This window comes from Aphanomyces invadans (assembly GCF_000520115.1).
Source record: "Aphanomyces invadans strain NJM9701 unplaced genomic scaffold supercont1.71, whole genome shotgun sequence".
Taxonomy (NCBI): domain Eukaryota; phylum Oomycota; class Saprolegniomycetes; order Saprolegniales; family Verrucalvaceae; genus Aphanomyces; species Aphanomyces invadans.
Window position 1 is genome coordinate 22592 of NW_008580216.1, and position 22238 is coordinate 44829.

A 22238-nucleotide genomic window follows, 5' to 3' on the forward strand; every position below is an offset into this window, starting at 1 on the left:
TGAGCTCTGTGCATGTCACGCAGTGCCTCCTTCTGTTGGAGCGTCAATCTTCTTCCAGCCGATGGCATTTCTTCCGTCGCGGTACTGATCCCCCCCCTAATCGAAACGGGTCAAAGCAAATAAATTCTGAAACTCTATTTATCAAATCTCAAAGTCAGCTTGAATTTTCAAACATTCAAGGACGTTGGAACAACGTAATTTTTGACATTTGTCGAATATGAAGGCGCGCATGACTTTGAGTGAGAAGCATGAGCGGTATGTGCATCACATGCAACATCCATCCTCAACATACACCGAGCTAGCCAAATGGGCAAAAGAAGCCTTTATGCTTACAAGCACACCAACTAAATCAACGATCTGTAATGCTCTTAAACGGCACGCCACGCAAAGTAAGCGAGCGGACAACAAGGCGAGAAGCGCTGATCGTCCTGTGATGATGCCCTGGACCAAATTGACAACGTGATGTCAGGACGTCAAACAAATCTGTATGATGTACCTCTTGTAGAAGCCATGGGATTGGCCAAAGAGGCGTGGCAATCTGTGACGCAATCGACCGTTGTCAACTGCTGGAACCGCGTCGGCATATTGGACAATGACTTCTAGAACATGTCAGTAATGAATTTGGAGTAATTGGTTGTCGGCAGTTCCGGTAATAACTTTACCAGAGTACCTGTAATTATTTATAACCTGTAGAAATCGCATGGAATGCTCGGTTTCGTTTAGGGGGGGAGATCAGTACAAGTTTGAATTTCAATTCTTACTGCTCGAAATGAATTTATTCGTTCTCGGAGGATATTGAATGTGTCCTGTTGAAATAATGGGAGGCATTACTGTATATCGATGCGTTATGTCTTCCATCCCCAAGCTCACTCCACTTTGGTTGGACGGAGTGTGTACGTGATAAATTGATCGTTAAGTCACTTCGTTGTCAATGATTAGTTGGTGTATATGTTGTTAAGCCATCCATGATCAAGTGGTGAGATGATTGGTCATTCATGTGTTTTTACGCTTGACTTGGTTTTATTATTTGATAAAATCATTAGAAATTGTGCCTCGTTCAATACGAAAGTGAATGGTGAAAAATTCCGTTACTAGGGGTGCAATGGACACGACCAGCGTAGTAATGCAAGAGACATCTATGGTGTCGCCCCACACGGCGGCCGAGCCCAAATTGGTTCTTGCGTGAACGATGGCGAGTGACCCAACAAGTGAAGTGGGGATGACGATGGACCAAGCCAAGAAGGTCGAGGATGTTGCGGAGAATAATGTGCAGGCATCGTTGCTCGATGAGGTGAACAAAAGCTTTGCAGAAGAAGGCGTTCTAAGCGAATGAAATATGGTAGCGCACCAGCCGCGACTCGACAGTTGAAGCGGCGGTGGACGTCGTCGCCGACACGTACAAGCACCTCATGGAAAGTGAAGAATATCGTGAAATCTTCAAAGCTACTTGTGAGGCTCAAGGCCAAGACGTGGATGTTTCACTCAACCTCCTGGTGCGTGTCTGTTGGGACTGCTTCCTACTCATCCTTCAGCAGGACGATATGATGCCTGAAGTGATTGCAATGTCCAAGGCGCTCATGCAGTCCGCCTTGGAAGACGAGAGACTTTCCAAGCCAGAAGGCACCACCGCCACTCGACTCGACATTGTACGACGATGCGAATCGACTTATTGTCGCCAATCTATCCGGTAGCGAAACTGGACGCCTCTGCTCTATGCCACATACGGTGGCAAGCTCGACGAAGTCAAGGCAGTTGTGGCCAATCTAGGGGATGCCGTCATCCAAACCGCAGTCGAAGTTCGCCCCGTGCATCGAGATCCATCGTACTCACGCTGTTGTCTGCAGAGCAATGGATTAACACCGCTGCATCTCGCATCTATGTACGGCTACATGGACATTGTGCGCTTCTTCGTGCAACATGGGGCCTCCCACGACGCGGTCACGGTGGTAGGGCGATGTTTGTCTCCCAACATCATCATCGTCTTGTAAGGATGGCGCGACGCCGTTGTTCCTGAGCTCCATGAACGGGCATTTGGACGTGATACAATATTTGGTAGCTCTCGGCGCGGTTGACGGCATCAACCGACCGATCAACGTACGCGTTGAAAACGTATTTTCTGTCATTCATTTGCAATGTAGGACGGATGCACAGCGCTCATTGTGGCGGCGAACAGAGGCTATGATGCCATCGTCACATTCCTTGTCGAGAATGGAGCGAGTTCCCTCGCCACCACCAATGTACAAACCCTCGTCATGCCGCCGTCATGTGCGACGCTTGTAGGATGGGCAAACAGCGCTGCACGCGGCATCTGTGAATGGACATATCGGCGTGGTGAAGTATCTGCTCGGCATCCACACGTACACCTCGTATGCGTCGACGGGGGTAAGTTCGCATGGTGCAATACCACGTCATTCGCTTCCAGTGTGCAGTCTCGCCGTTCTACCTGGCCGCCCAAAATGGACACCTCGAAGTTGTTGAGCTCCTTGTCCAAGTGCACCATGCCCCACTCACCACGGTAACACATCACAGATTCGACTGCTTCCCGAATCAATCTCTTTCAGGGCGGGACCTTGACGGAACTCGCCGTGGCTGCAATGCACGGCCATGTGGAGACTGTTCGATTCTTGATTCAAGCTGGCGCCTCCGTCGAGGCCGCGCTGCAAAGTTCGGACGAATATGTGCGTCGGTTCTGTTGTCGTCGTCACGAATGGCTGACTCATCACAGGACGGTTCGACACCGCTCTTCTTGGCCATCCATGGCGGGTCTGCCACATGCACCAACGCCAGGTCCTTGGAAGTGGCGGAGTTGCTGCTCACTCTTGGAGGCGCCAACCTCGAAGCAAAGCAGACGGTACAAGGTCCACCACTGCAGGAGAGTCGTTTTGACTGGATGCCAGAATGGTGACACGGTGCTGCACTTTGCGGTGCGATCGGAGCGGTTGGATGCAGTGAGGCTCTTGCTTGGAAAAGGAGCAAATGCCAACTCGCCAGACGCCGTACGCTTGTACCTCTGTGATACATCTCCATAGCGGTAACTTTTTGTGCGAAGACGGGGACCGAGCCGCTTTTCACGGCGGCCCAAGCTGGCAAGTGGACCATAGTGAACGCTCTGTTGGCCCATGGAGCGAACGTCGATGCTGCCACGGTACGCAGCGGACAGTGTAGGAAAGAGCTAACGACAACGATGTAGGCGGATGGCACAACCGCGTTGATGGTGGCGGCCGAAAAAGGCGATATTCTAACAGTCAAGGCGCTCTTGGCCAAAGACGCATCGGCTGCGCTGAAAAACAAGGTCGCATGCAGTGGTGCAGCTGGCGTTCACCACGTGTGTTGTAGGCTGGCCGGACGGCGCGGGACGTGGCGGTTGCCAACAACCACAACGACGTCGTGACTGCGATTGACGACAACTATGTGTTGGTGAGCTGCTTGACTGGGACTGTATCGATGCAATGCACGCGGTGCACAGGGGCCAAAGCTGTACCAAGCTGTGTTTCGCAATGACATTGATGCCGTGCGTTCTCTTCTCGACCGCGGGGCGGATCCCATGTACAAGACTGTGGTGCGCGACTTGAACGTTCACCAAGGAATCAAAAACTGATCGTTCGTAGGCTGGCAAGACACCCATCGACTGCGGACGAAGCAACCCAGACATGCTGGCGCTCTTGGAACAATACATCGAGACGAACAAGACCGTCGAGGCGGTGCGCGACTCACGAGGAATTCCATCGGTCATCGTGGCAATGTAGGCCAAACCACGTCGTGCAAAGGGCGACGGCAAGGTACTGTGCCGTGCTGCAAGGGTGAGGCGTCACATGGTGGGAAGTGCCAAATTTCGTAGGCGTGCGTGGAAGGTGCCAGATAGCGGATGTCGCATGGTGGCATCTTTATGCCAGTGCAGTCGAACCGCGTGATGGCACTGGGCACGACACTTTGTGTAGTCCACTCGAATCTACTCAAATAGTTGTGCATCCATCTCTAACGAGTAACCAAAGTCGATTTCTGTCGTCTGCCGAAGCAGGTACGGGCCACTAACTTCGACACTTGCGAGCGATCCACACATGCCATTAAGTTACGAGCATACTGCAACGCAGACTGCAGCTGAAAATGGGCTGCCCGCGGGGGCCGTGATGTTCTGTCCCCCAGGGCACGTGATCACGAGTGTGCCGTTGTCGAATTGCTTGCCAAGGCACTCCCCTTGTACGGGCGGGTCGCAGCTCCACCATGGAGCAGGCACGCAATCCAAGTACTTGCACCACGAGCACGCTTTGCTCGCATTCGACTGAAGAAATCAGTCAGATCACACCATGGATCAAGGCAACGGACCTCAGTCGACAGCAAGACGATGAAAAGTAGTGCAAAACCAACGGTGAAAGAGCCGCCGATCTTGCCCAAAACCCGCTGCTTCGGTGTCCGAGTGTTCAACAAGCGATGGTGGCGGGTGGTGGGCAGGCTCAGCATGGCGAATCCCATGCCCAACCCACTCTACGCAGTGCAGTGACCATCGTGATCCTCACAACGCCGACGTACGAGGAACCCTGAAAGGTGGGCAAAGTTGTTGACAAATGGCAACAGACCAATCCCGAGGTTGATCATTCCCACGACGATCAACTTGACCTGTGTACGAATGAGACCAGGGAGGCGTTCATGGACGAACCATGTGCCAGAACCGATTCGTGTACAGGTCCCAGTTCAACAAGAATTCGGCAAACGTTGCGCCAAAGAGGCCAAAGATCGCCCCTGACGCCCCGACACCCACCTAATCGAACGTGAGTCGATGGAAGGAAGCTGTGGCGTACCATGTCAGGGGCAAACACCGCCGAGCAAGTCGCCCCAACGAGGCCCGACACAAAGTAAATGGCGATCACACGGCGCCGGTCAAACGTGGTCTCGAGCTCAACGCCGAGCTGGTACAACGCGAGCATGTTGAACAAAAGATGGAGCCTAGAGATCGAGTGAGTGGAGTCGTCGGTTGTCCTACACGTCACGCACAGCCCGCCGTGGAGAAACATGGCAGTGAACAAGCGCCACCAGTCGCCGGCAAAGATCAAATTGGAGCGTTGGGCGCCCATTTTCAGTAGAACTTCTCCATTCGGCCCCAGCAGAGGATTCACCTTCATGTCCTCGAAAGCCCACCCGTTCTCGCCACTACCATATACATCGTCGTATTCGGACATCACCCATGAAAATGGCTTCGTACATTTCAGCGACGAAGATGATCGCGTTGATGGCGATCATGGACAGGACGAACTTGAACTGGGGCAGCACTTTCGCCCTGGTCTTGGGCGGGGAGGAGTGCCTCGGGACCATGATGGGCGCCGTTGGAGGGACAGCACTGGCATTGTACACGCCAGCCTCAGCATCGTGTCCATTCGGCTCATCTTCTTCGCGAGGAGTCTCATTCGGTTCGTAATGGCCCGTCGGTTGCTCGTCACAATTGCTTGGTCGGGTCATGCGGCTGCTTGCGCGGCGTTTCCCACCCTGAGCAGTTTCGAGTGCCTCGCTCGCCGTTTTCGATCAACGATGGATTAAATTTTCAACAATTTAGACACCGCTGTCACCATCGCACAAGGCGCTGCTTCGATGTGATCTCGAGCTATCGCCTCCCGCACATCTGCAGCAGACTTTACGTTTGCATTGTGTGCACTGGATGGGGACGTGTCGGGGTTGGCGACACAAAGTGACCCCTCCGTTTTCATATGTCCGTGAAGGGATATCACAGTTCAAACACATCAGCTTGCTGCTCCAGCGCCAAGTTGCGCAGGTACAAATTCTCGTCGTAAAACTGCATGATGGCCCGCATTTCGTCCTGTTGCATGCGATGTCATGAACGAGTGGACGAACGATGCCGACGAACCTGGTTGGAGAGGCCAATGGGGAAGTAATCAAAGCACTTTGTCTTGACGAGTGGCATGGCGGTGGCTGTGGCTTGGAACACGTCAGTGAGAATGAGTGGATCACATGTGCTATGGAGCATCAGACCCGGCGTCGCACTCGTTAATGCGCAAGTGGGGCGCAATAGCGCACCAGACACACTCACGACACCTAGTGCAACAGCAGTTAGAAACTCCAAACGTTGAACCTGAAGACAATACCTCCGAGGCGTTGGCGGCATGCAGCTGCTACATGCAATGCGACCGTGCCGCCATGGCCAAACCCCATCAGGAAGATCCGATGGAGTGGCCAATTGTACACTATCTGTAGCATTGAAAGGACGTCCATCCACACAGCAACGACTTGATCTAGGCTGCAAGGAACATGAAGTTGGAAGGCGTCTTCATGAATGGGAGGGACATGCACCTGTGAAGTCGCTTTGGGTCATAAACGTGGTGAGGAAGGACTTCGCCCTTTCTATCGAGGGATGGATCGAGCCACGCGTATCCGAGCTCAAATGGAAGGGCATGGGGTGCGCGAAATGATGCGAATGCTGCATGATATTCTGAGTGGAACACGACGCTAATGACAACATACCAGTCTGGGGCAACTGCATGGCTTGGCCAAGGGTAAATAAGCTCTCGTGGGTGTCTCCAAGCCCATGCAGGAAGAGGATTAAGTTCTCGTTGCACGTTAAGCTGCCTTGGACTTGAAAGCATTGCAGCATGGAGGGAAACCGCGACGGAGTCCACACAATAGATGCAGACAAAACATTGATTTCATGGAGAAAGGCCCATCTAGTTGTCGAGGTGGCATGCACTTGAAGGAGGGCGGCGCCAGAGGCCGGAACGACCTTCAGAACCTTGCCTCGGACTCCGAGCGTGACCACTTCATCGCCTACAGCCAGACAGCGCGCCATGTTCCAACTTGTATATCATTTTATAGAGGTCCTATATTCGATATTGAAGAAATATGCTCTCTTTTCGGCTGGTCCACACACAAAAATTCAGAAAAATCCTTCAAATTCAACTCCCTCGGCTTCAAGAGATGCCTCAGCGATGAGCGCCGCCGAACCGCCACGATGATGGAGATACTCACTGTCGAGGACATCCCGAATGAAGTGAGGATTCGCGGGGCGGAGATGTCGACACGGTGGAAACCCCCGTGAATGAAACGGAATTTGGCCTTGAAACGACCCATGGGCACTTGCGCATTGCCTCCGTCCAACCGCAAGCGATGGAGTTCCGCGTGCGCTGTTCGTCCATCCAGGAGCATAAGATCCACCACCCGCCACACCACCCTGACTCTTACTCGCCCCTAGTGTGCTATTCGTACACGCTCAACACGATCCTCGGTGTGGGCTGTCTCACCATTCCTTATGCCGTCTACCACGCGGGCCTTGTCCTTGGTCTCAGCACTGTCGTTGTCATGTCGTTCCTCTCGTACTTGACTGTGCTATGGACTTGTGAGACGCTCGAACGACATCGCCGCCGCCTCCAACTCGTCCCTCAAGACAATTCAGATGACGTCGAAGTTGTAACACTGTGCCGCGTCTACCTCGGCTCCACTGGCGCTCATCTGTACCAAGTCGCCCTGTACAGCTATGGCTACGCTGTTCTCGTCGCGTTTGCCCAGGTGTTCATCGCCGCCACCTCCACGCAGTTTCCTGGCCTGACCACGACCGGCGCAGTTCTTCTTTACAGCGCAGTGGTGATCCCCTTGTCCTGCGTCGATCTCACTGAACAGATTGTCGTCCAACTTTTCTTGACATCGATTCGATTCGTCGCCTTCACCCTCATGGGCGGCAGCCTCCTTTTGACCCGATCGATCCACTCGGGGCACTCTGACCCTCTCCCGCTCGTCGACTTCGATGGCTTGGGTCTCCTTGTCAGCACAGTTGTCTTTACTCAGTTCTGTCACATGTGTGTTCCTTCGCTCATTGCCCCGCTGAAGAAAGAAGCAACTGCGGCTGCCCCTGCCATTTTCGCCGCTGCTATGACCACGACCACCTGCATTTACGTCCTGCTCGCCGTTCTCTGCTCCATCTCGTTTGGATCTCACACATTGTCGAGTGTCAACCTCAACTGGAGCTCTTTTCCGTCGATGCCGGTGGCAGTTCGTACGTTCCTCGTCTTGTTTCCAGCAATCGACACCATCAGTTCGTTCCCGCTCATCGCGATCAATGTCGGCAATTCCATTGAGGATTCGACGTCGCTGCCCAAGGTCATCAGCCGACTTGCCTCTGCTGTCCCGCCCATTCTACTCGGGTATGCGGTCAACGACGTGAGCACAGTGGTGCATGTCTCTGGTGTGTTTGGCGTGTACCTCGTCCTGATCGGTCCCGCGCTCTTGTAGTGGACGTCTCAAGCATCTGACACTGAGCCAACTCGATATGCTAGCATTCTTAGCCACATTGGATGGGTCTTTGCGGTGCTCGTCGCTGGGGCTGCTGCCGTCGTCATCTTGGCGGTGCAGATTTTCAAGTAACAAGAGAGAATTCAACTCTCTCAGCCAATCATACACGATGATTCAACAATTTATATCCAATCAGAATTTTTCCATTCACAGCAACTCAATCATTTGATTGGACAGGTCCGAGATTCGTTGATAATTTCCACCAATGAAGCCCCAGGAAAATACCTTCGACCAATCCAACACAAAAATTACAGCAACTTGTGTTTCATTTTCGATATCTAAAGAGGCAACTCGAAGCTCACGTTGACGTGGACTTCTTCGGCTTGGGTGACAATGTCGGCAATCTTGACGGCCTTTTGAGCAGCGTCATCCAAGTCGTTGGCGACGATCATGCGGAAGCCCGAGTTCTCGATGAGGGCGCGGGCCTTTTCCACGTTCGTCCCTTGCAATCGGATCACAATTGGCTTCTTCATGCCGAGATCCTTGGCGGCGGCAATGATACCAGCAGCAATCACGTCGCAGCGCATGATACCGCCAAAGATGTTGACCAAGATCGACTTGACTTGGTTGTCGGCGTTCAGGATTTCAAACGCCTTCTTCACCTGCGCTTCAGTGGCACCACCGCCTACATCCAAAAAGTTGGCAGGGGAACCGCCAAACAACTGGATGATATCCATGGTGGCCATGGCAAGACCGGCGCCGTTCACGAGGCACCCGATGTTGCCGTCCAAACCGATGTAGTTGAGGTCGTATGCGCTGGCTTCAACTTCACGGGCATCCTCTTGGGTCTTGTCGCGTTGGGCAAAGATCTCGGCTTGCCGGAATGCGGCGTTGTCGTCGAAGTTGATCTTGGCGTCGCAAGCAAACACTTGGCCTTCAGGGGTTTCGGCCAAGGGGTTAATTTCAACCTGGGTCGCATCAACACCAATGAACATCTTGTACAAGTTGCCCAAGAGTTCCACGCCACGGGGAAGGGCAGGACCGTCCAAGCCCATGTTCTTCGCCAAGCGGGTTAACTGTTCGTTGGTGGGACCGGTCATGATGTCGACGTGCTCCTTGAAGATAAGCTCGGGCGTGTTGTGCGCAACATCTTCAATAGAGGTACCACCGGCAGGTGAACCGACCAACACCGGACCTTGCGACGCACGGTCCATCAAAATGCTAAAATACATTTCGCGGCGCAAGTAAACGCGTTCCATAAGGAACACTTTAGCCACTTCAATCCCTTTTACACCCGTTTGCTTGGTGACAAGGGTTTCGCCAATCATCTTTTGGGCGAACTTCTTAGCATCTTCGGCCTTGGTGCACATGTGGACACCACCCTTGAAGCCGTTCTTGAAATGACCGAGACCGCGACCACCAGTCAACGCTTGCGCTTTGATCACGACGTCCTTCGTGTCATTGCCGCCCTTGAGCTTGTTGTACACTTGGACAGCTTGCTCGGGTGTGTCGGCAGCTTCGGAGGCAGGGATCGCGACGCCGTACGATTGCATGATCTTCATGGATTGGTACTCATGCAAGTTCAGACGGCGGACTTGCTGGCCCGTCGGGCGGAGCAGCGGAGTGGCCTTGATGATCGAGCGGAACATGCTGAGTTGGGGGAATGAATCGCGGAATGAATTGACGTGAGGCGCTCAACACTGGACACGAATACCGCCAATCAAAACCAGGATTTGGATCCTAATCGGGAAATTTGACGGCCTAACGTCGACCTAATTGGGCATTCACCCACCCCTACTTCTTGTATCAGCCAATCATAGGCCATTAACACAGCGCGTTTAAACGAACTTACGTTTAAACGAGTTGCGTGATTAACGGCTCCATCGACCGCAAATAATGCGGCTGGAATATCTAGAGTTTATCATAAGTATGCACCGTGTATGAGCAAAGATGTGCACAAATTAAAGCCTCCGTGCGCGACAATTTGTCCCCAGCGTCGCGCCCTGCATTCGTGACCTGAGCTCCAAATTTTAAAACCCGTTTAAACGAGGTTTACAATCGTAGTTCATTGGTTGAAACGCTAACCACAACCACGAACTCTACTTAGCGTCGGGGTTTCGGGGTTACTTAAATAACAAACGTCGATCAAGTATGAGCCATGCATTGTTATTGTTACGCCAAGAGCTGCAGAGGGCACTACCGAGGAAAACAAAGTCGAATCGGCAGCAAAGCAAGTGCCACAGGTGTTCATTTACTTGGCCTCGCGGCCACGCTCTTCGCCCACCTTTCCGACTATCCATTCCATGCCTTCTTGCAAGCCTTCGCCAGTTTTGGCCGAGCATGCCTGGATTTGGTATGGTCGGTTGCGGATTGAGCTCAGGTTCAACGCCGTCGAAATCTAGTGAACCCGTCATCTTCTTATACCATTGGGTAGCGATATAATGCATACCTCGGACGCAGGCAACGCATTGAGCAAATCTTGTTTGTTAGCAAAGACAAGCAAGCAAGCCGAGCTGAGCTTCTCTTCTTCGAGTAGCGCGTTCAGCTCGACACCGGTTTCTTCCAAGCGGCGGCGATCCGCACTGTCGATCACATAAATGAGGGCGTCCGTTTGCTCGTAGTAGTTTCGCCAGTACGGGCGAATCGTCTTTTGACCTATTCAAAAAAATATGACTTGATGTTTCAAGACAGGTCGACGCAGTACCGCCAATATCCCACATATTGAGCTTGAACCCATCCACCTGCAGACTCTTGACGTTGAAACCTTGCGTTGGCATGATGTGACTGATGTCCTCTTCCGACAACTTCTTCAGGATCGTGGTTTTGCCGCCGTTGTCGAGGCCGAGCACCAAGATTCGGGCTTCCGAGTCATCCTTCTTGAGCTTGCGGAGGAGCGTGAGCAGACCCATGTGATCAAACCAACTAAAGTTGAACTATGTGCGGTGTCAACTGGCCGGCGGTTGGGCCAGCGTGAAACGTTTGTTCATACAAACATCGACTTAACGAAATCGACTCGGCAACCGTCGCGACGCTTCGGAGGTAACCGGTTAAAGATCGATTTTATCCGGAAATCGAACTGGTGGTGCAAAACTCGAACATCAAGAATGCGAGGGAACAACAACGTGGGCAAGGCCGCGATGGCGGTGATCTTTGGCCTTGGCGGAGCTTACGGGGGCTTCCTCGTTCAGCATCGGTACTTGGAAGAGCAGAAGGTCTCCAAGCGAGTCGAGGAGGAGGCCCAGCGCCGATTCCAACAATACAAGTCCAATATGCCTTCCTCCACATGCGACGTCAATTAGATAACAGTGTTTCCTAGTGTATTGGGTTCTATCTGGTGCGTTGCTTCTTGGTTGGCTTGTGGCCGCCGCCCTTCTTTGGGTGGCCTTTTGCCTTGTTCTTTTGGTGTTTGCCGCCATCTTCATTGTCCGAGTCCAGGTGATCATGGGCTGCGTTCCACACGTCTTGGTCCTCATTCGCAACCTCATCGTCCTTGTCGAAGTCCTTCATCTTGGCGCCCATCATGTAGTCATCCTGGACCACGGACCAGCTCGACTTGTCCGCGGTATCATCGCTGCAGTCGTCTTGCGGCGCTGGAGTTTCCATCTTCTTGCCTTGTTGCTTCAGCAGCCCAAGGAAAGAGTCTTTGCTCAGAGATTTGATCTGCTTGGACCTAAACATCATATCCGTTTGATTTGGACTACCAATATAGTGACACAATCCATACCCGTCTTGTTGCTGCTGGCCGTGCTGGTGCTTGGCGATGGCATTGAAGAGCGCGACAACCCCCTTGGTCGCAATCCCACGGAGTGCCTTGTCCTGGACCATGGTCAAATGGCTCGGGATCACCATGTCCTTCTCCTCCCGCGCGCGCTTTTCCTTTGCGCTCATCTTGGACTCCTTTGTCGTCGACTTATCCTTGGAAATCTCGCGCATTTGCGAGGTCACGCGCTTCGCCAAAATCGGCGCCTTCTCTTGCTCAACGTTCTGGTTCAAGACCTTGCTCATGGCATCCGCAAACCCGACAGCGCCTTCCTCAGCGTCATCATCTTCGCCAAAGTTGTCATCACCTGGAAGCTCATCGTCGTCGTCGCCATCGTTGTTATCGCCATCTCCACCATCCTCTTCATCGTCATCACTACTGTTAACTTCTCCATCGTCGTCATCGTCATCGTCGTCATCGTCATCGTCATCGCCGTCATCCTCGACCTCTTGCTCATTTTCTTCGTTGGACTCTCCATTTGACTGTTCAATATCGACGGGGACCGACTTCTTCGGCAGCTCCAAGACTGCGGAGGTCTTACCTCCGCCATGCTTGGCCTTGAGCGTCACCTTCATCTTGTCCGATAACAGCTTCAACCATTGGTTGCCTCCACTTGAGCATATCCGGGAATTGTGATTTATCCGGATATGTCTCGCCACCACCGATGTATTCCGCATTTCGATTTCAAGCAGCGGTGTCCCAGTGAAGACAGCGCATGAGATCACATCGTTCCACGACGTCCTGACGTCGCTGCATGTGGGAGCTTGTCCAAGACATGCCATGTCCGATCAATCTTCTCTCTGAGGGATACGGAAAAACGCAGCAAACGAGAGACAGTAGTGCGTAGACTTGATGTGGCGTGTGGGCATTTTATCGAGACCTCCCCAACTTCATGGGAGTGCTGCTGTCCCTTTGGTTTTCAATGCGGACGGTATATTCTCTCCCCCATGCGCCATAGATGAAAAACCCAGCGTCATAGTACGCGAGAGCTCGGCGCTCGTCGCCAAAGTACCGTTCTCGTGTCTCCATCAGCTTTGACATTTCAAAATTGAGTACGCATCGTTCAAGGTCGAGATCGACCGACTAAGTTGTAGAAGTAGCAGCGAGAAGTGAGGATTGGCGGATGACTGACTTTTGAGCCAACACGTGTTGGCGAAGGGCAGTGTGCTTGGCTTGGACAGCGTCAAAATGCGCAAGGAGAGCCGGCACAGAGACACTGACACTGATCGAGCTAATTGGCACGCCTCCCACATTCGGCGCTTCCTTGCGCTGGGAAGCTACAGGCGAAGCCGCCGGGGACGGGTGTTGTTGCTGGGGTTTGGAGATGGCCATTGCCATGGAGGTCACGCTAGCCAAACGGTCGCGCAGGGTTCGAAACGCAGAGCTCTATTGTACTCGTTGAAGTAAGAGAACGGGTCATGATATGACAGTACCTGGGGAAGGAGCATGAGAAGGCCGTACATGCTCTTCATGAGATTGAGATGGTATGGCGCGTGTGTCTCGAGCAGCTGCAAACGTAGCTGGATGAAGATGGGTGACTCGAGGAGTTGGACGAGCTTGTCGATTTGCATGAGGAATCCGACGGAAGCATCGATCTCACTGGTAAGAACAGGTTAAGGAGACCTTTACGAACGAAGGGGAGGAGTGTGGCGCGTGAAAAAGGATATAATTTCAGGACCAATGCGCTCGAGAGCTCGTACGACTGGGCCAGCAAACAGAGGCTAAACGTGGACACGGGGTTGTGGCACCACGTCTTGTACAGCGTCTACGAGAGTTGATCCAGCTAACTATTCCTCCTGACTGCATACCGTAAACACTTCGACGTCTTCCTTGGACGCTTTTGAGTCGAAGCATCGCCGAAGCACCGCTCGCAAGTGTTCCTGTCCATCCGATCGGAACGATCAGATGGGTGAAAAACGATGCACGCACCAGTTCGTTGGCGGTGAGCAGGATCAGGTTGAGTGTGTGCACCATCAGCGAAACGTAATCCAGGTCTTCATGCGAGCTCAGGACAGTTGCAAACACCATGTAGATGCTCTTGGCGTCCAACAGCGCGCACAGTTTGCGCACAATGAGGGACCCTCGCTTCTCCTGCAGCCAGCGATTCAGAGCTGACTCTCGATTACATAGAACCCACCAAGAGCCGCGCGTCCGTCGCGAAAAGTTGAATGACAGCCTGAAGTACTTTGGAAAACTCAAGTTGGGACAGGTTCGTGCTGAGTCGGGCAAGAACTTCCAAGTTGAGTGACACGACTTGGTCCGACGTGTCGCTGCGTAAGGTCAGCATTGTTTCTTGACACCTACTGTGTACCTGAGAGTCTTGAGCAAGGTGGGCAGGAGCGCGCTCAGTTGGGAGCTCAATTGCGTCGGTTTTTTCTCGAGCAACATGGAAATCCATGTCAAAGACGCCAGTCGCGTCGGGATGTACGTGCTCACGAGCTCGACGTTGAGCTTGGCAATAAGGGGCAGAAAGTCGACATCTCCCCTGTCAAGATTTCGTCAATGAGGATCCTTCTCGACAAGAGCCATACGTTGTAGCTTTGACCAAGGCAAGCAAATCCGCGTTCGCCCGTTCTCCGACCAACCGAATTTCCCCCTCGGCGTCCGAAATGCACGTCAGAATCGCCCCGAGCAACTCGGCGTAGAACCGCACGAGACGTTCCTTCCCCAACACAACAAAGTCCAGCACCTAGACCCGATGAAATCATGTACATCTCAATGACACATGTACCCAGGTGGCTGCCGTCAACCGCGTGAACCGCTCCTTGGACTGGCACTGCGCCACGAGGATGTGCACCATCGGCCCCAAGTCGACGAATGGCGTGGATTTGATCTCGCGAAGGAATTCACTCAATGCGCTGTCAGCAGCCTGCAACACACGATTATGCCGGTTAGAATGAACAGGGCAGTCATGGACCTGTCGGATTTCCCGATTGCCGTCGCTGAGCATGTTGAAAAGACCGTCCAGGAAGTCGGGAAGGTAGTCAAGCATTTCAATGTCTGGCACTGAGTCCAGTACAGTGATCCACCCGACAATGAGCTGACGAATGTAAGGATTCGTCTTGCGGATGTTGTTCTGGAGCAAGGGAATGAACATGTCGACGTCGAACACCTCGCTCTCGGTCACAATGTCCTTCACCAATCGATCCAACAAGTGAGCGCCATTCTTCACATCCGTGTCCACGTCAGCAAATAGCTTACATAGACTAATGTACGTGGGAAAGTCAAGAGATGGAGAACAACGAACAGACGTACCCATCAAAGATCTGGTTGAAGTACTTGAGAATAGCGCCACGTGCGACTTTGACGATGTTGTACAAGCTCTCGCATGCATAGTACCTGTGAATAACTCCATTGCGCACGCGAACGACGACGGGTCAGGTCTTACCGGACTCGCGCTTCGGAGTCATCAAAGCAGTGCAAGACAGGGGGGATGAGAGCATCGAGGTACAATTCAGCGTTGTGCATGAGTCCAATTGCTGTTCCGGCGAGCCCAATAAGTCCCCCTTTACGGAAGTTGGCATTGACGGATCGGGTGAACTTTTTTTCGAGCAAATCGATCACAATGGGGATTGCGTCTTTGTCGGCTGGGTTCTTGCTTTCCGCGAGCTGTTTGACGAGGTTCTCAAGCTCGAGCGCAGCGCCTTTTCGCTTTTCATACTGCCTGTCTCCGAGTCGTTGCTGCAGGTTCTGCGAGAGCGGCACGATGAACTCTCTCTCGGATGCGGACACGGCACTCGATTCCGCCATTTCGAAATCACGTCTTGCAGGTCCGGATACAGTACCCCACGTATCATCCGGATATCGATCGCCTTGAATTAGTGTAAGTAGGGTTCTGATTGGCTGAAATGATTGGATTTAATTGGTTGGTTTACCCTGGCCATTAAGTGGAGGCAGTGGCTAGCCATGTATTTGCCAATTACGAGGTTAACATGGTCAAGCAAAAGCATCATACCGCCCGCAACCAAACTTTCAAGGCCCACAAGAACGGGATCCGCAAGCCCAAAAACCACCGCTACAAGTCGACCAAGGGCGTACGTGCTCCTGCGTCCTCCGTCGTTCATGACTGATCGTCGTCGCTCTAGTTGGACCCCAAGTTCTTGCGCAACCAACGCTTCGCCAAGAAGTACAACAAGAAGAACCCTGTTGCTGCCAAGGTATGTTGCAGGAGGCATTATGTGCAAGACTCATGGCGCGTGTAGGCGGAGTAAAGAAGTCGCGTTCTGTGCTACTGCTACTCAGCCCCCGACGCACCACTTCCTTCGTTGTAGGACCAGTTTAGTCGCGATGCAGGATGGTATGGAGAGTGTTGTAATGACAACGGAATATGCTTGACCTCTTACGCCCGATTCGTTTCTCGTGGGTTTCCATCTCGTGTAGGAACCGTGAGGCGGCGATCGACCGAGCGGCGACAGGAGCGAGTGGGGAAAGTGACGATGAAGCAAATCAACCTTATCTACATTTTCTGAGATGCATTGAAGAGATTGTACTTCCGATTCCCCACTCCCGTCCGTCTCGATCCCTGCAGCCGCCTCCGCTTCGAACGACCATCCGATACTTCCCCTCGCACAGTTGTAGCAACTAACGTTTACGACGTTAATATCGACTGGTTTTCGCCGTCTCATTGCCTCCGTCTTCTGGGCTGTGCAGTGGCTCCCGCTCACTGCAACGTGAACCCTTTCGTGGCATCAGTCCGGCCCCGAAACTCCCAAAACGCAAGGATAAGAAGGGTGGGAGAGGGAATGCGTCGAATGATCCTGGCGCTCCAGATGCTGACGCCCCCGTTGAAGAACGAGCAAGGCGAATGTCCATGTGGCCGGCGGTGCCGTCCTTGATTGGGTCGGCCGTGGACAACCCACTCTTCGACGAAAGATGCCTCGATTGTCGAAGCCATCAAGATGTGCGAAAATTTCGATCCATTCGCAATATGAACGACAAACAAACTAGCAGTCGCCGAGCGTTGTGCCACCACGACGGGTGCGTCAAGTTTGCCCAGACGCGCGGCCTTTGCAAAGGTAAACGCAAGCCGGAACTTCGTGTTGACGCGCCAAGTAGCGCACGGAGGCGGCACTCGATGCAAAGTGGCGTCCTGTTCCAAGCTCGCTCAAAGCAAAGGCCATTGCATTGCTCATGGGGGTGGGCGAAAATGCCAAGTCGACGACTGCGAGAAGCTTGCCCAGAGCAAGGGGTACTGCATTGCCCATGGTGGTGGCCGAAAATGCGGTACGCACGGCGGCGCGTTCTATGGTGCATCGCTTGACAGTCGGGCACTTGGTAGCTGTCGACGGATGTGAAAAGTTTGCTCAAATCAAAGGCAAGTGCAAAGCCCACGCCAAGACTACGACCGACTCGTCCGCGCCGCCGCTCACTCACGCCAAAGTGCTGGCTCTGTCGTCCGCCTCCATTAGCCTCAGTCCTCTGCGGGAATATGTGCAAAGGGCAGAGCCCACCACGTGCAGCTTTGCGGCGCTGTTTACCCCACTGAAACCACCGACAAACAATGCGTAGGTGGATAACTTATAAGCTTTTGAATGTGCACTCGAATCGCCGTCTCTATCAAACCGGTCGAATCCCATCAAATTCTTGGAGTTCTCCGCAGCATTCGTTCGTCTCTCGCGGCAATTGCCGCAACATTCCCCAAGCACCTCATCCTGTATCCATCGCCCAACAAATCCAAGCCGACAAATGGAAAAAATCGTGTATAAATTACGTGCATAGGGAAGTGCACACGGCAGCTGTGAAGTCGCTGCCAAGGGGCGCCGTCACGTTGCGGCCACTCGGGCACGTGATGATCAGCGTTCCATTGTTGAACTTTTGGCCGTAGCACTGGCCGCCACCAGTGGTGTCGCAGTTCCACCATGGGGCAGGCACGCAATCCAAGTACTTACACCACGAGCACGACTTGGATGCGTCCGACTAACAAGAGTCATGTCAGGACGGCGCTAGTACCAGACGAGAAAGACTTACGCGAGTGGCCAAAAGGACGACAAACATCAAGGCAAAGAGGAAGGTGAAAACGCCTCCAAACTTGCCCAAAAGGCGCTGGCGGGGCGATCGGGTGTTCAACATACGGTCTTCGCGCGACGTGGGCAGACTCAGGATGGCAAATCCCATCCCAAGACCCGTCTAAGTGGCATGTCAACGACGCGGCCTTTGTGTCGAGCACGTACGATGAACCCAGACAAGTGGGCGAAATTGTTAACGTAAGGAAGAAGTCCAATGGCCAAGTTTACAACTGCGACCACGATCAAGTTCGTCTAGCAATTTCTCAAGCCATGACGACGATGCATCGAATCACGCACCATGTGACAAAGTCGGTTGGCATACAAAGCCCAATTCAAGATAAACTCAGCAAACGTTGCTCCAAAAAGGCCGAAAATTGCTCCCGATGCTCCCACGCCGACCTTCAGAAGCAGTGAGTCAAGGTTTTGCAGGCATTGGGAGGGTGTATTCATACCACGTCAGGCACGAATACCGCCGAGCAAATGGCCCCCACGACGCCAGAGCTAAAGTAGATGAAGACGATGCGGCGCCGATCGAACGAGTTTTCAAGCTCCACGCCAAGTTGGTAGAGACCCAGCATGTTGAAAAACAAGTGCAGTCTAAGGATATGGTCAGGACGAATATCGGGAAGGTGGGGATCCGTACAAGCCTGCGTGAAGAAACATCGCCGTGAGCAACCGCCACCATTCTCCGTCAAAGATCAAGTCGGTGCGCTGGGCTCCCATTTGGAGCAACACCGTCGCCGTTGGTCCGAGCAATGGGTTCAACTTCATGTCCTCGAATGCCCATCCATTCTCGCCACTGAATTCGAACGTTAGTCAGGACAGTGAATCACCATGCAGACAACTTACATTTCCACGACAAAAACGATGACGTTCACAAAGATCATGAACAAGATGAACTTGAACTGAGGCAAGATCTTTTGTCGCTGCTTGTTGACTTCTCCATCTCCCAAGTCTAGATTGTTTCGAGCGCCTTCTTCAATGACAATCGGTCCATCATGGGACTGCGCGCGATGGCCATAGGGTGTCTCGTTGGGCTGGTATCTGCCGTCTCGGTTCTCAGTCGCCATCCTCTCCCGTACGTTCGGATGCAGAATGATGCATCTTGGTCGAGCAGAGGCGCCGAATAATCATCCGGATAAGACGAATAGAATGAAAAAAGCACAAAACAATTCGTCAATTTTTTTCCAAATTTCGCACTGTCCCACACCTATAAATAGAACGAGTGTCTATTCGTTTAGGAACTTGATTGGTTATAAAGATGAATAGTCGATAGCATGATAAGGTCCAAACACATTTGTATAGGGTGGGAATTCCCCGCATGGAAGATATTTATTCGGCTGGGCCTGCCCGTGGATCATGATCGAGCGATGGATGATGATTGAGAGGTGGATCACTGAGGTGTGCGCTGTGACCTATGGAGCGATGGCGTGGACATGTCGCGCGTTGTACTCAACCAATTGAATGGCACGAACTGTTGACACGATTGAAGTTCGCTGTCGACAGTAACGTCGGAATGATTTGAGATGTTTATCGAAATGTTAACCGGATGTATCCGTATCAGACGTTTTGGTTTATCCAGACAAGATGTCTTGCCTTTGCGATATCCGGATGATGTCTCTGAACCCTTATTGCGCGACGGTAGTAATGGCGATGGGGCTGGCACATCGCATGATTGACCAGCGACCACGAGCATTGGAGGAAGCGAAGAACGGATGGGTCACCATCCTTCTCGTCGGCGTAGGTGCCGCTCTCGTCGTCGGTATCATTATCGTCTTCTTCTTCAAGCGATGTCAGCGACGCAAGCCGCCACAGTTTGAGGACTTCGTCGATCCGTACGGTCAGATGGACGCAATCCAGCGCCGCCCGTCTGTCAAATCTACCGCGCAAGTCATGATTGGAGGGACGCAGAACTCGCGCTTCCAGCACTTGACGTTTGAGAACGACCAAGACAACTCGGTCCATCCGTCCTCTTCTGCGTCGTCTTCGGCAATTCCACGTCCAACACCGTCGACATACGAAGACAACCAACGGCGGTACAGACAGTCATCTCGCGTCGCTCTTTTCGAGGAACAGGGTGCGCTTGCGACGACTCCTGCGATCACGCCTGTCTCGACTAAGTCTCAGTCCCGATTTGCGATCTCGTCGGCGACATCGCCTCCCCGACCAACACCGCCGAACTCGTCGGTGAATCGAATCGAGTTGCCCGTTGCAGAGCAACGTATCGAAGGCTTTCGACCACCAAAGCAACCCAAGCCATCCACCAAAGCGCCGTCGTCGAAAGAGTCATCTGGCTCGTCCTCTCGTAGCAAACCGACCTCTGCCGAAGCCCGAGCGGCGAGAAAAGCGCAACTGATTTCTCAAATCGGCGGCTCAGGGATGGCCAACAACATGAAAATGATTCAATCTACGTGGCAGGCGAAGGACTCGACTGACGATGTCAAATGCACCACGAAGCCCGACGTGATCAAGTTTCCCACTCCTCCTCGCCCGACCGCTTCCGCCGCACGTTTCCACGTCCAGACCACATCTTTGTTTGGCGCCCACATGCACAGCCAGGAGGATGACCAACAGTATGTGACCGATGCAAACCAGCCAGATGACACACTGCCGTTGGGAGCCGAGGCAGGGTCGTATGCTCGCAATATGCACAAGAAACAGCTCATTCAGCTCCTACCGAATCCACTGTCCCAAACACAAGGTATGGGCGAAGACACGCGGTACCTGACAGTCGCCAACAACCCAGACGACACATTGCCACTCGGGGCGGAGGCTGGGACGTATCGGCAAAAGGCCGCGTTGCTGCAAACGTTGCAAGCGCCCCCGTCCACCATCAGCCACCACAGCAATGGCTCGAGGAGCCACTGCGAACACGCTTCAGTGGACCCGAGGGATGAGTACCGGCCATTTGAAGATTACACAGCGTACGAAACCTCCCACGCGTACGACTCGATGCCCCTAGGTGCTGAAGCTGGGCAGTACCACCAATTCCTTGAGAATCAAAAAAAGCAGCACCAACATAAGGCCCAACAGATTCAGCAATTGGGCAGGTGAGCACCGAGTTGCTCCAGACCAACCCCAGCAACGAAAGCAACGATTCAATCCAGACGTCGTCGTGGTTTTGCGCACATTTCCCATTTTTGGCAAACCCCGAAACCCTAGTACTCTATCATGTGGGATAAATGAATGCTCATTTAATTTTGACAATCATCGAGGCCATCGCTGTCAAGCTCTGCCCAACAAGCAGGAGTGCGTCGAGACGATGAAGGATGCCGGTGTTCAAAGGGGAGAGTCCACGCACGTCTGCATGCGTGATCCCGCGCAGTCCCTCGACGTTGTTTTCGATGTTACGGCGTTAACATTCTCTCCTTCGAAAGATCATGAATATCCGGATAATTAGCCGGATTCGGGTGGGATACAAAAGTCAAGTAGAAATAAAATTCGAACAACCGCCCTTCGAAAATCTTGAGCCGTTTCATTGGTTTACTTTTGAATTGGATGTCAGCCGCTTACGCAGGACGCAAGACCGGGAAGGCGGGTGCGGCGACGGGGGCCGCGGCCAAGAACAAGAAGTTCGAGCTGACGGAGGAGCAGAAGCAAGAGATTCGAGAAGCTTTCGACCTTTTCGACACGGATGGCAGTGGCACGATCGACGCCAAGGAACTTAAAGTTGCCATGCGTGCTCTCGGGTTTGAGCCCAAGAAAGAAGAAATCAAAAAGATGATATCCGACATTGACAAGGACGGCAGCGGAACGATCGACTTTACCGAGTTCTTGGAGATGATGACGTCCAAGATGAGCGAGAAGGATTCTCGGGAAGAGATCCTGAAGGCGTTCCGGCTGTTCGACGACGATGAGACTGGCAAGATCAGCTTCCGGAATCTCAAACGTGTCGCAAAGGAACTCGGTGAAAACATGACGGACGAAGAGTTGCAAGAAATGATCGATGAGGCTGACCGCGACGGCGACGGTGAAATCAACGAGGAGGAATTTTTACGCATCATGAAGAAGACCAGCCTGTACTAAAGCAACAAATATCACACAACCCAAAACAGCTTCTTCGTTCATGTACGCGCTCTGTGAATCGAGAATGAGTGCATCGCCATCGGAGTCTCTCCATATCGGCGCATATTTTCCAAAGTACGTTGTCGCTTCTCGCTCCGTTGCACGCTCGCTAATTTGTCGCCATTGCGCCCGGGAGGTCCAGATTTCTGCACAGTCCATTGCAGATCGTGATACCCTGGCGA

The 22238-nt window shown here is 52.9% G+C and overlaps 13 protein-coding genes across 19 annotated transcripts; 5 read left to right on the top strand and 8 right to left on the bottom strand.

Annotated features, from left to right (window-relative positions):
* The first annotated feature begins 1134 nt into the window (after positions 1-1134).
* On the top strand, positions 1135-4010 carry H310_14456 (hypothetical protein). Of its 6 annotated transcripts, XM_008882319.1 has the most exons (19): positions 1135-1291; positions 1344-1493; positions 1536-1646; positions 1692-1796; positions 1845-1946; positions 1990-2094; positions 2139-2237; positions 2281-2382; positions 2423-2515; positions 2562-2678; positions 2726-2851; positions 2898-2996; positions 3050-3145; positions 3191-3292; positions 3337-3417; positions 3467-3559; positions 3609-3701; positions 3747-3779; positions 3824-4010. In XM_008882319.1, exons 1-19 carry the CDS (start codon positions 1190-1192, stop codon positions 3836-3838), a joined length of 1824 nt encoding a protein of 607 aa, XP_008880541.1. In that variant the 5' UTR covers positions 1135-1189; the 3' UTR covers positions 3839-4010. The 6 variants fall into 6 exon arrangements, with proteins under 6 accessions (XP_008880541.1, XP_008880540.1, XP_008880539.1 ...); XM_008882318.1 differs by having other exon boundaries at positions 1692-1946; XM_008882317.1 differs by having other exon boundaries at positions 3747-4010.
* Positions 4011-4041: 31 nt separating this feature from the next.
* On the bottom strand, positions 4042-5507 carry H310_14457 (hypothetical protein). The gene is made up of 7 exons (XM_008882322.1): positions 5198-5507; positions 4990-5145; positions 4797-4941; positions 4655-4756; positions 4528-4614; positions 4324-4482; positions 4042-4279 (listed from the first exon to the last, which is right to left on the bottom strand). Exons 1-7 carry the CDS (start codon positions 5449-5451, stop codon positions 4070-4072), a joined length of 1113 nt encoding a protein of 370 aa, XP_008880544.1. The 5' UTR covers positions 5452-5507; the 3' UTR covers positions 4042-4069.
* On the bottom strand, positions 5508-6789 carry H310_14458 (hypothetical protein). Its single transcript, XM_008882323.1, has 5 exons — positions 6469-6789; positions 6298-6424; positions 6093-6244; positions 5855-6042; positions 5508-5806 (listed from the first exon to the last, which is right to left on the bottom strand). Exons 1-5 carry the CDS (start codon positions 6596-6598, stop codon positions 5714-5716), a joined length of 690 nt encoding a protein of 229 aa, XP_008880545.1. The 5' UTR covers positions 6599-6789; the 3' UTR covers positions 5508-5713.
* A 91-nt stretch (positions 6790-6880) lies between these two features.
* Positions 6881-8437, top strand: H310_14459 (hypothetical protein). Its single transcript, XM_008882324.1, has one exon. It carries the CDS (start codon positions 7108-7110, stop codon positions 8224-8226), a length of 1119 nt encoding a protein of 372 aa, XP_008880546.1. The 5' UTR covers positions 6881-7107; the 3' UTR covers positions 8227-8437.
* A 97-nt stretch (positions 8438-8534) lies between these two features.
* On the bottom strand, positions 8535-9914 carry H310_14460 (hypothetical protein). Its single transcript, XM_008882325.1, has one exon. The coding sequence runs from the start codon at positions 9873-9875 to the stop codon at positions 8565-8567; it is 1311 nt and encodes a 436-aa protein (XP_008880547.1). The 5' UTR covers positions 9876-9914; the 3' UTR covers positions 8535-8564.
* Positions 9915-10367: 453 nt separating this feature from the next.
* Positions 10368-11202, bottom strand: H310_14461 (hypothetical protein). Its single transcript, XM_008882326.1, has 3 exons — positions 10931-11202; positions 10676-10881; positions 10368-10624 (listed from the first exon to the last, which is right to left on the bottom strand). The coding sequence occupies exons 1-3, from the start codon at positions 11133-11135 to the stop codon at positions 10478-10480; spliced, it is 558 nt and encodes a 185-aa protein (XP_008880548.1). The 5' UTR covers positions 11136-11202; the 3' UTR covers positions 10368-10477.
* Positions 11203-11325: 123 nt separating this feature from the next.
* On the bottom strand, positions 11326-12662 carry H310_14462 (hypothetical protein). Its single transcript, XM_008882327.1, has 2 exons — positions 11951-12662; positions 11326-11896 (listed from the first exon to the last, which is right to left on the bottom strand). Exons 1-2 carry the CDS (start codon positions 12559-12561, stop codon positions 11554-11556), a joined length of 954 nt encoding a protein of 317 aa, XP_008880549.1. The 5' UTR covers positions 12562-12662; the 3' UTR covers positions 11326-11553.
* A 248-nt stretch (positions 12663-12910) lies between these two features.
* On the bottom strand, positions 12911-15742 carry H310_14463. Of its 2 annotated transcripts, XM_008882328.1 has the most exons (12): positions 15375-15742; positions 15242-15325; positions 14904-15192; positions 14718-14855; positions 14518-14675; positions 14298-14471; positions 14124-14256; positions 13916-14077; positions 13795-13866; positions 13654-13751; positions 13420-13588; positions 12911-13372 (listed from the first exon to the last, which is right to left on the bottom strand). In XM_008882328.1, exons 1-12 carry the CDS (start codon positions 15734-15736, stop codon positions 13070-13072), a joined length of 2142 nt encoding a protein of 713 aa, XP_008880550.1. In that variant the 5' UTR covers positions 15737-15742; the 3' UTR covers positions 12911-13069. The 2 variants fall into 2 exon arrangements, with proteins under 2 accessions (XP_008880550.1, XP_008880551.1); XM_008882329.1 differs by having other exon boundaries at positions 13420-13751.
* Positions 15743-15918: 176 nt separating this feature from the next.
* Positions 15919-16197, top strand: H310_14464 (hypothetical protein; the record flags this gene model as incomplete). The annotated part of the gene is made up of 3 exons (XM_008882330.1): positions 15919-16020; positions 16072-16143; positions 16189-16197. 3 exons carry the CDS (start codon positions 15919-15921, stop codon positions 16195-16197), a joined length of 183 nt encoding a protein of 60 aa, XP_008880552.1.
* Positions 16198-16763: 566 nt separating this feature from the next.
* H310_14465 (hypothetical protein) lies at positions 16764-17554 on the top strand. Its single transcript, XM_008882331.1, has 3 exons — positions 16764-17001; positions 17042-17209; positions 17265-17554. The coding sequence occupies exons 1-3, from the start codon at positions 16791-16793 to the stop codon at positions 17492-17494; spliced, it is 609 nt and encodes a 202-aa protein (XP_008880553.1). The 5' UTR covers positions 16764-16790; the 3' UTR covers positions 17495-17554.
* Positions 17555-17666: 112 nt separating this feature from the next.
* On the bottom strand, positions 17667-19083 carry H310_14466 (hypothetical protein). The gene is made up of 7 exons (XM_008882332.1): positions 18841-19083; positions 18635-18790; positions 18444-18588; positions 18289-18390; positions 18157-18243; positions 17954-18112; positions 17667-17902 (listed from the first exon to the last, which is right to left on the bottom strand). Exons 1-7 carry the CDS (start codon positions 19059-19061, stop codon positions 17693-17695), a joined length of 1080 nt encoding a protein of 359 aa, XP_008880554.1. The 5' UTR covers positions 19062-19083; the 3' UTR covers positions 17667-17692.
* Positions 19084-19625: 542 nt separating this feature from the next.
* On the top strand, positions 19626-21206 carry H310_14467 (hypothetical protein). Its single transcript, XM_008882333.1, has one exon. It carries the CDS (start codon positions 19639-19641, stop codon positions 21043-21045), a length of 1407 nt encoding a protein of 468 aa, XP_008880555.1. The 5' UTR covers positions 19626-19638; the 3' UTR covers positions 21046-21206.
* A 274-nt stretch (positions 21207-21480) lies between these two features.
* Positions 21481-22149, bottom strand: H310_14468 (hypothetical protein). The gene has a single exon (XM_008882334.1). It carries the CDS (start codon positions 21993-21995, stop codon positions 21501-21503), a length of 495 nt encoding a protein of 164 aa, XP_008880556.1. The 5' UTR covers positions 21996-22149; the 3' UTR covers positions 21481-21500.
* Between the last annotated feature and the right edge of the window lie 89 nt (positions 22150-22238).

Bases quoted from the DNA above. Each gene is read 5' to 3' on its own strand.
- H310_14459 (XM_008882324.1), top strand. From the start codon at position 7,108: ATGGAGTTCCGCGTGCGCTGTTCGTCCATCCAGGAGCATAAGATCCAC.
- H310_14468 (XM_008882334.1), bottom strand. From the start codon at position 21,995: ATGATGCGTAAAAATTCCTCCTCGTTGATTTCACCGTCGCCGTCGCGG.
- H310_14467 (XM_008882333.1), top strand. From the start codon at position 19,639: ATGGCGATGGGGCTGGCACATCGCATGATTGACCAGCGACCACGAGCA.
- H310_14466 (XM_008882332.1), bottom strand. From the start codon at position 19,061: ATGGCGACTGAGAACCGAGACGGCAGATACCAGCCCAACGAGACACCC. The intron at 18,791-18,840 runs GTAAGTTGTCTG...GTTCGAATTCAG, and splicing joins ATCGTTTTTGTCGTGGAAAT to TGGCGAGAATGGATGGGCAT. The intron at 18,113-18,156 runs GTACGTGCTCGA...CATGCCACTTAG, and splicing joins CCCACTTGTCTGGGTTCATC to ACGGGTCTTGGGATGGGATT.
- H310_14456 (XM_008882316.1), top strand. From the start codon at position 1,190: ATGGCGAGTGACCCAACAAGTGAAGTGGGGATGACGATGGACCAAGCC. The intron at 2,095-2,138 runs GTACGCGTTGAA...TTTGCAATGTAG, and splicing joins GCATCAACCGACCGATCAAC to GACGGATGCACAGCGCTCAT. The intron at 2,997-3,049 runs GTACGCTTGTAC...TTTTGTGCGAAG, and splicing joins ATGCCAACTCGCCAGACGCC to ACGGGGACCGAGCCGCTTTT.
- H310_14460 (XM_008882325.1), bottom strand. From the start codon at position 9,875: ATGTTCCGCTCGATCATCAAGGCCACTCCGCTGCTCCGCCCGACGGGC.
- H310_14462 (XM_008882327.1), bottom strand. From the start codon at position 12,561: ATGAAGGTGACGCTCAAGGCCAAGCATGGCGGAGGTAAGACCTCCGCA. The intron at 11,897-11,950 runs GTATGGATTGTG...TATGATGTTTAG, and splicing joins GGCCAGCAGCAACAAGACGG to GTCCAAGCAGATCAAATCTC.
- H310_14461 (XM_008882326.1), bottom strand. From the start codon at position 11,135: ATGGGTCTGCTCACGCTCCTCCGCAAGCTCAAGAAGGATGACTCGGAA. The intron at 10,882-10,930 runs GTACTGCGTCGA...TTTTTTGAATAG, and splicing joins CAATATGTGGGATATTGGCG to GTCAAAAGACGATTCGCCCG. The intron at 10,625-10,675 runs GTATGCATTATA...CGGGTTCACTAG, and splicing joins ATGCGTTGCCTGCGTCCGAG to ATTTCGACGGCGTTGAACCT.
- H310_14457 (XM_008882322.1), bottom strand. From the start codon at position 5,451: ATGACCCGACCAAGCAATTGTGACGAGCAACCGACGGGCCATTACGAA. The intron at 4,757-4,796 runs GTACGCCACAGC...ACGTTCGATTAG, and splicing joins CGGTGTTTGCCCCTGACATG to GTGGGTGTCGGGGCGTCAGG. The intron at 4,280-4,323 runs GTCCGTTGCCTT...TGATTTCTTCAG, and splicing joins TCGTCTTGCTGTCGACTGAG to TCGAATGCGAGCAAAGCGTG.
- H310_14458 (XM_008882323.1), bottom strand. From the start codon at position 6,598: ATGCTGCAATGCTTTCAAGTCCAAGGCAGCTTAACGTGCAACGAGAAC. The intron at 6,043-6,092 runs GTATTGTCTTCA...CTGTTGCACTAG, and splicing joins ATGCCGCCAACGCCTCGGAG to GTGTCGTGAGTGTGTCTGGT. The intron at 5,807-5,854 runs GTTCGTCGGCAT...CGCATGCAACAG, and splicing joins CCATTGGCCTCTCCAACCAG to GACGAAATGCGGGCCATCAT.
- H310_14463 (XM_008882328.1), bottom strand. From the start codon at position 15,736: ATGGCGGAATCGAGTGCCGTGTCCGCATCCGAGAGAGAGTTCATCGTG. The intron at 14,257-14,297 runs GTACACAGTAGG...GACCTTACGCAG, and splicing joins ACCTTGCTCAAGACTCTCAG to CGACACGTCGGACCAAGTCG. The intron at 13,867-13,915 runs GTGCGTGCATCG...TCGGATGGACAG, and splicing joins TGCTCACCGCCAACGAACTG to GAACACTTGCGAGCGGTGCT.
- H310_14465 (XM_008882331.1), top strand. From the start codon at position 16,791: ATGTCCATGTGGCCGGCGGTGCCGTCCTTGATTGGGTCGGCCGTGGAC. The intron at 17,002-17,041 runs GTAAACGCAAGC...CGCGCCAAGTAG, and splicing joins GACGCGCGGCCTTTGCAAAG to CGCACGGAGGCGGCACTCGA. The intron at 17,210-17,264 runs GTACGCACGGCG...GGCACTTGGTAG, and splicing joins TGGTGGTGGCCGAAAATGCG to CTGTCGACGGATGTGAAAAG.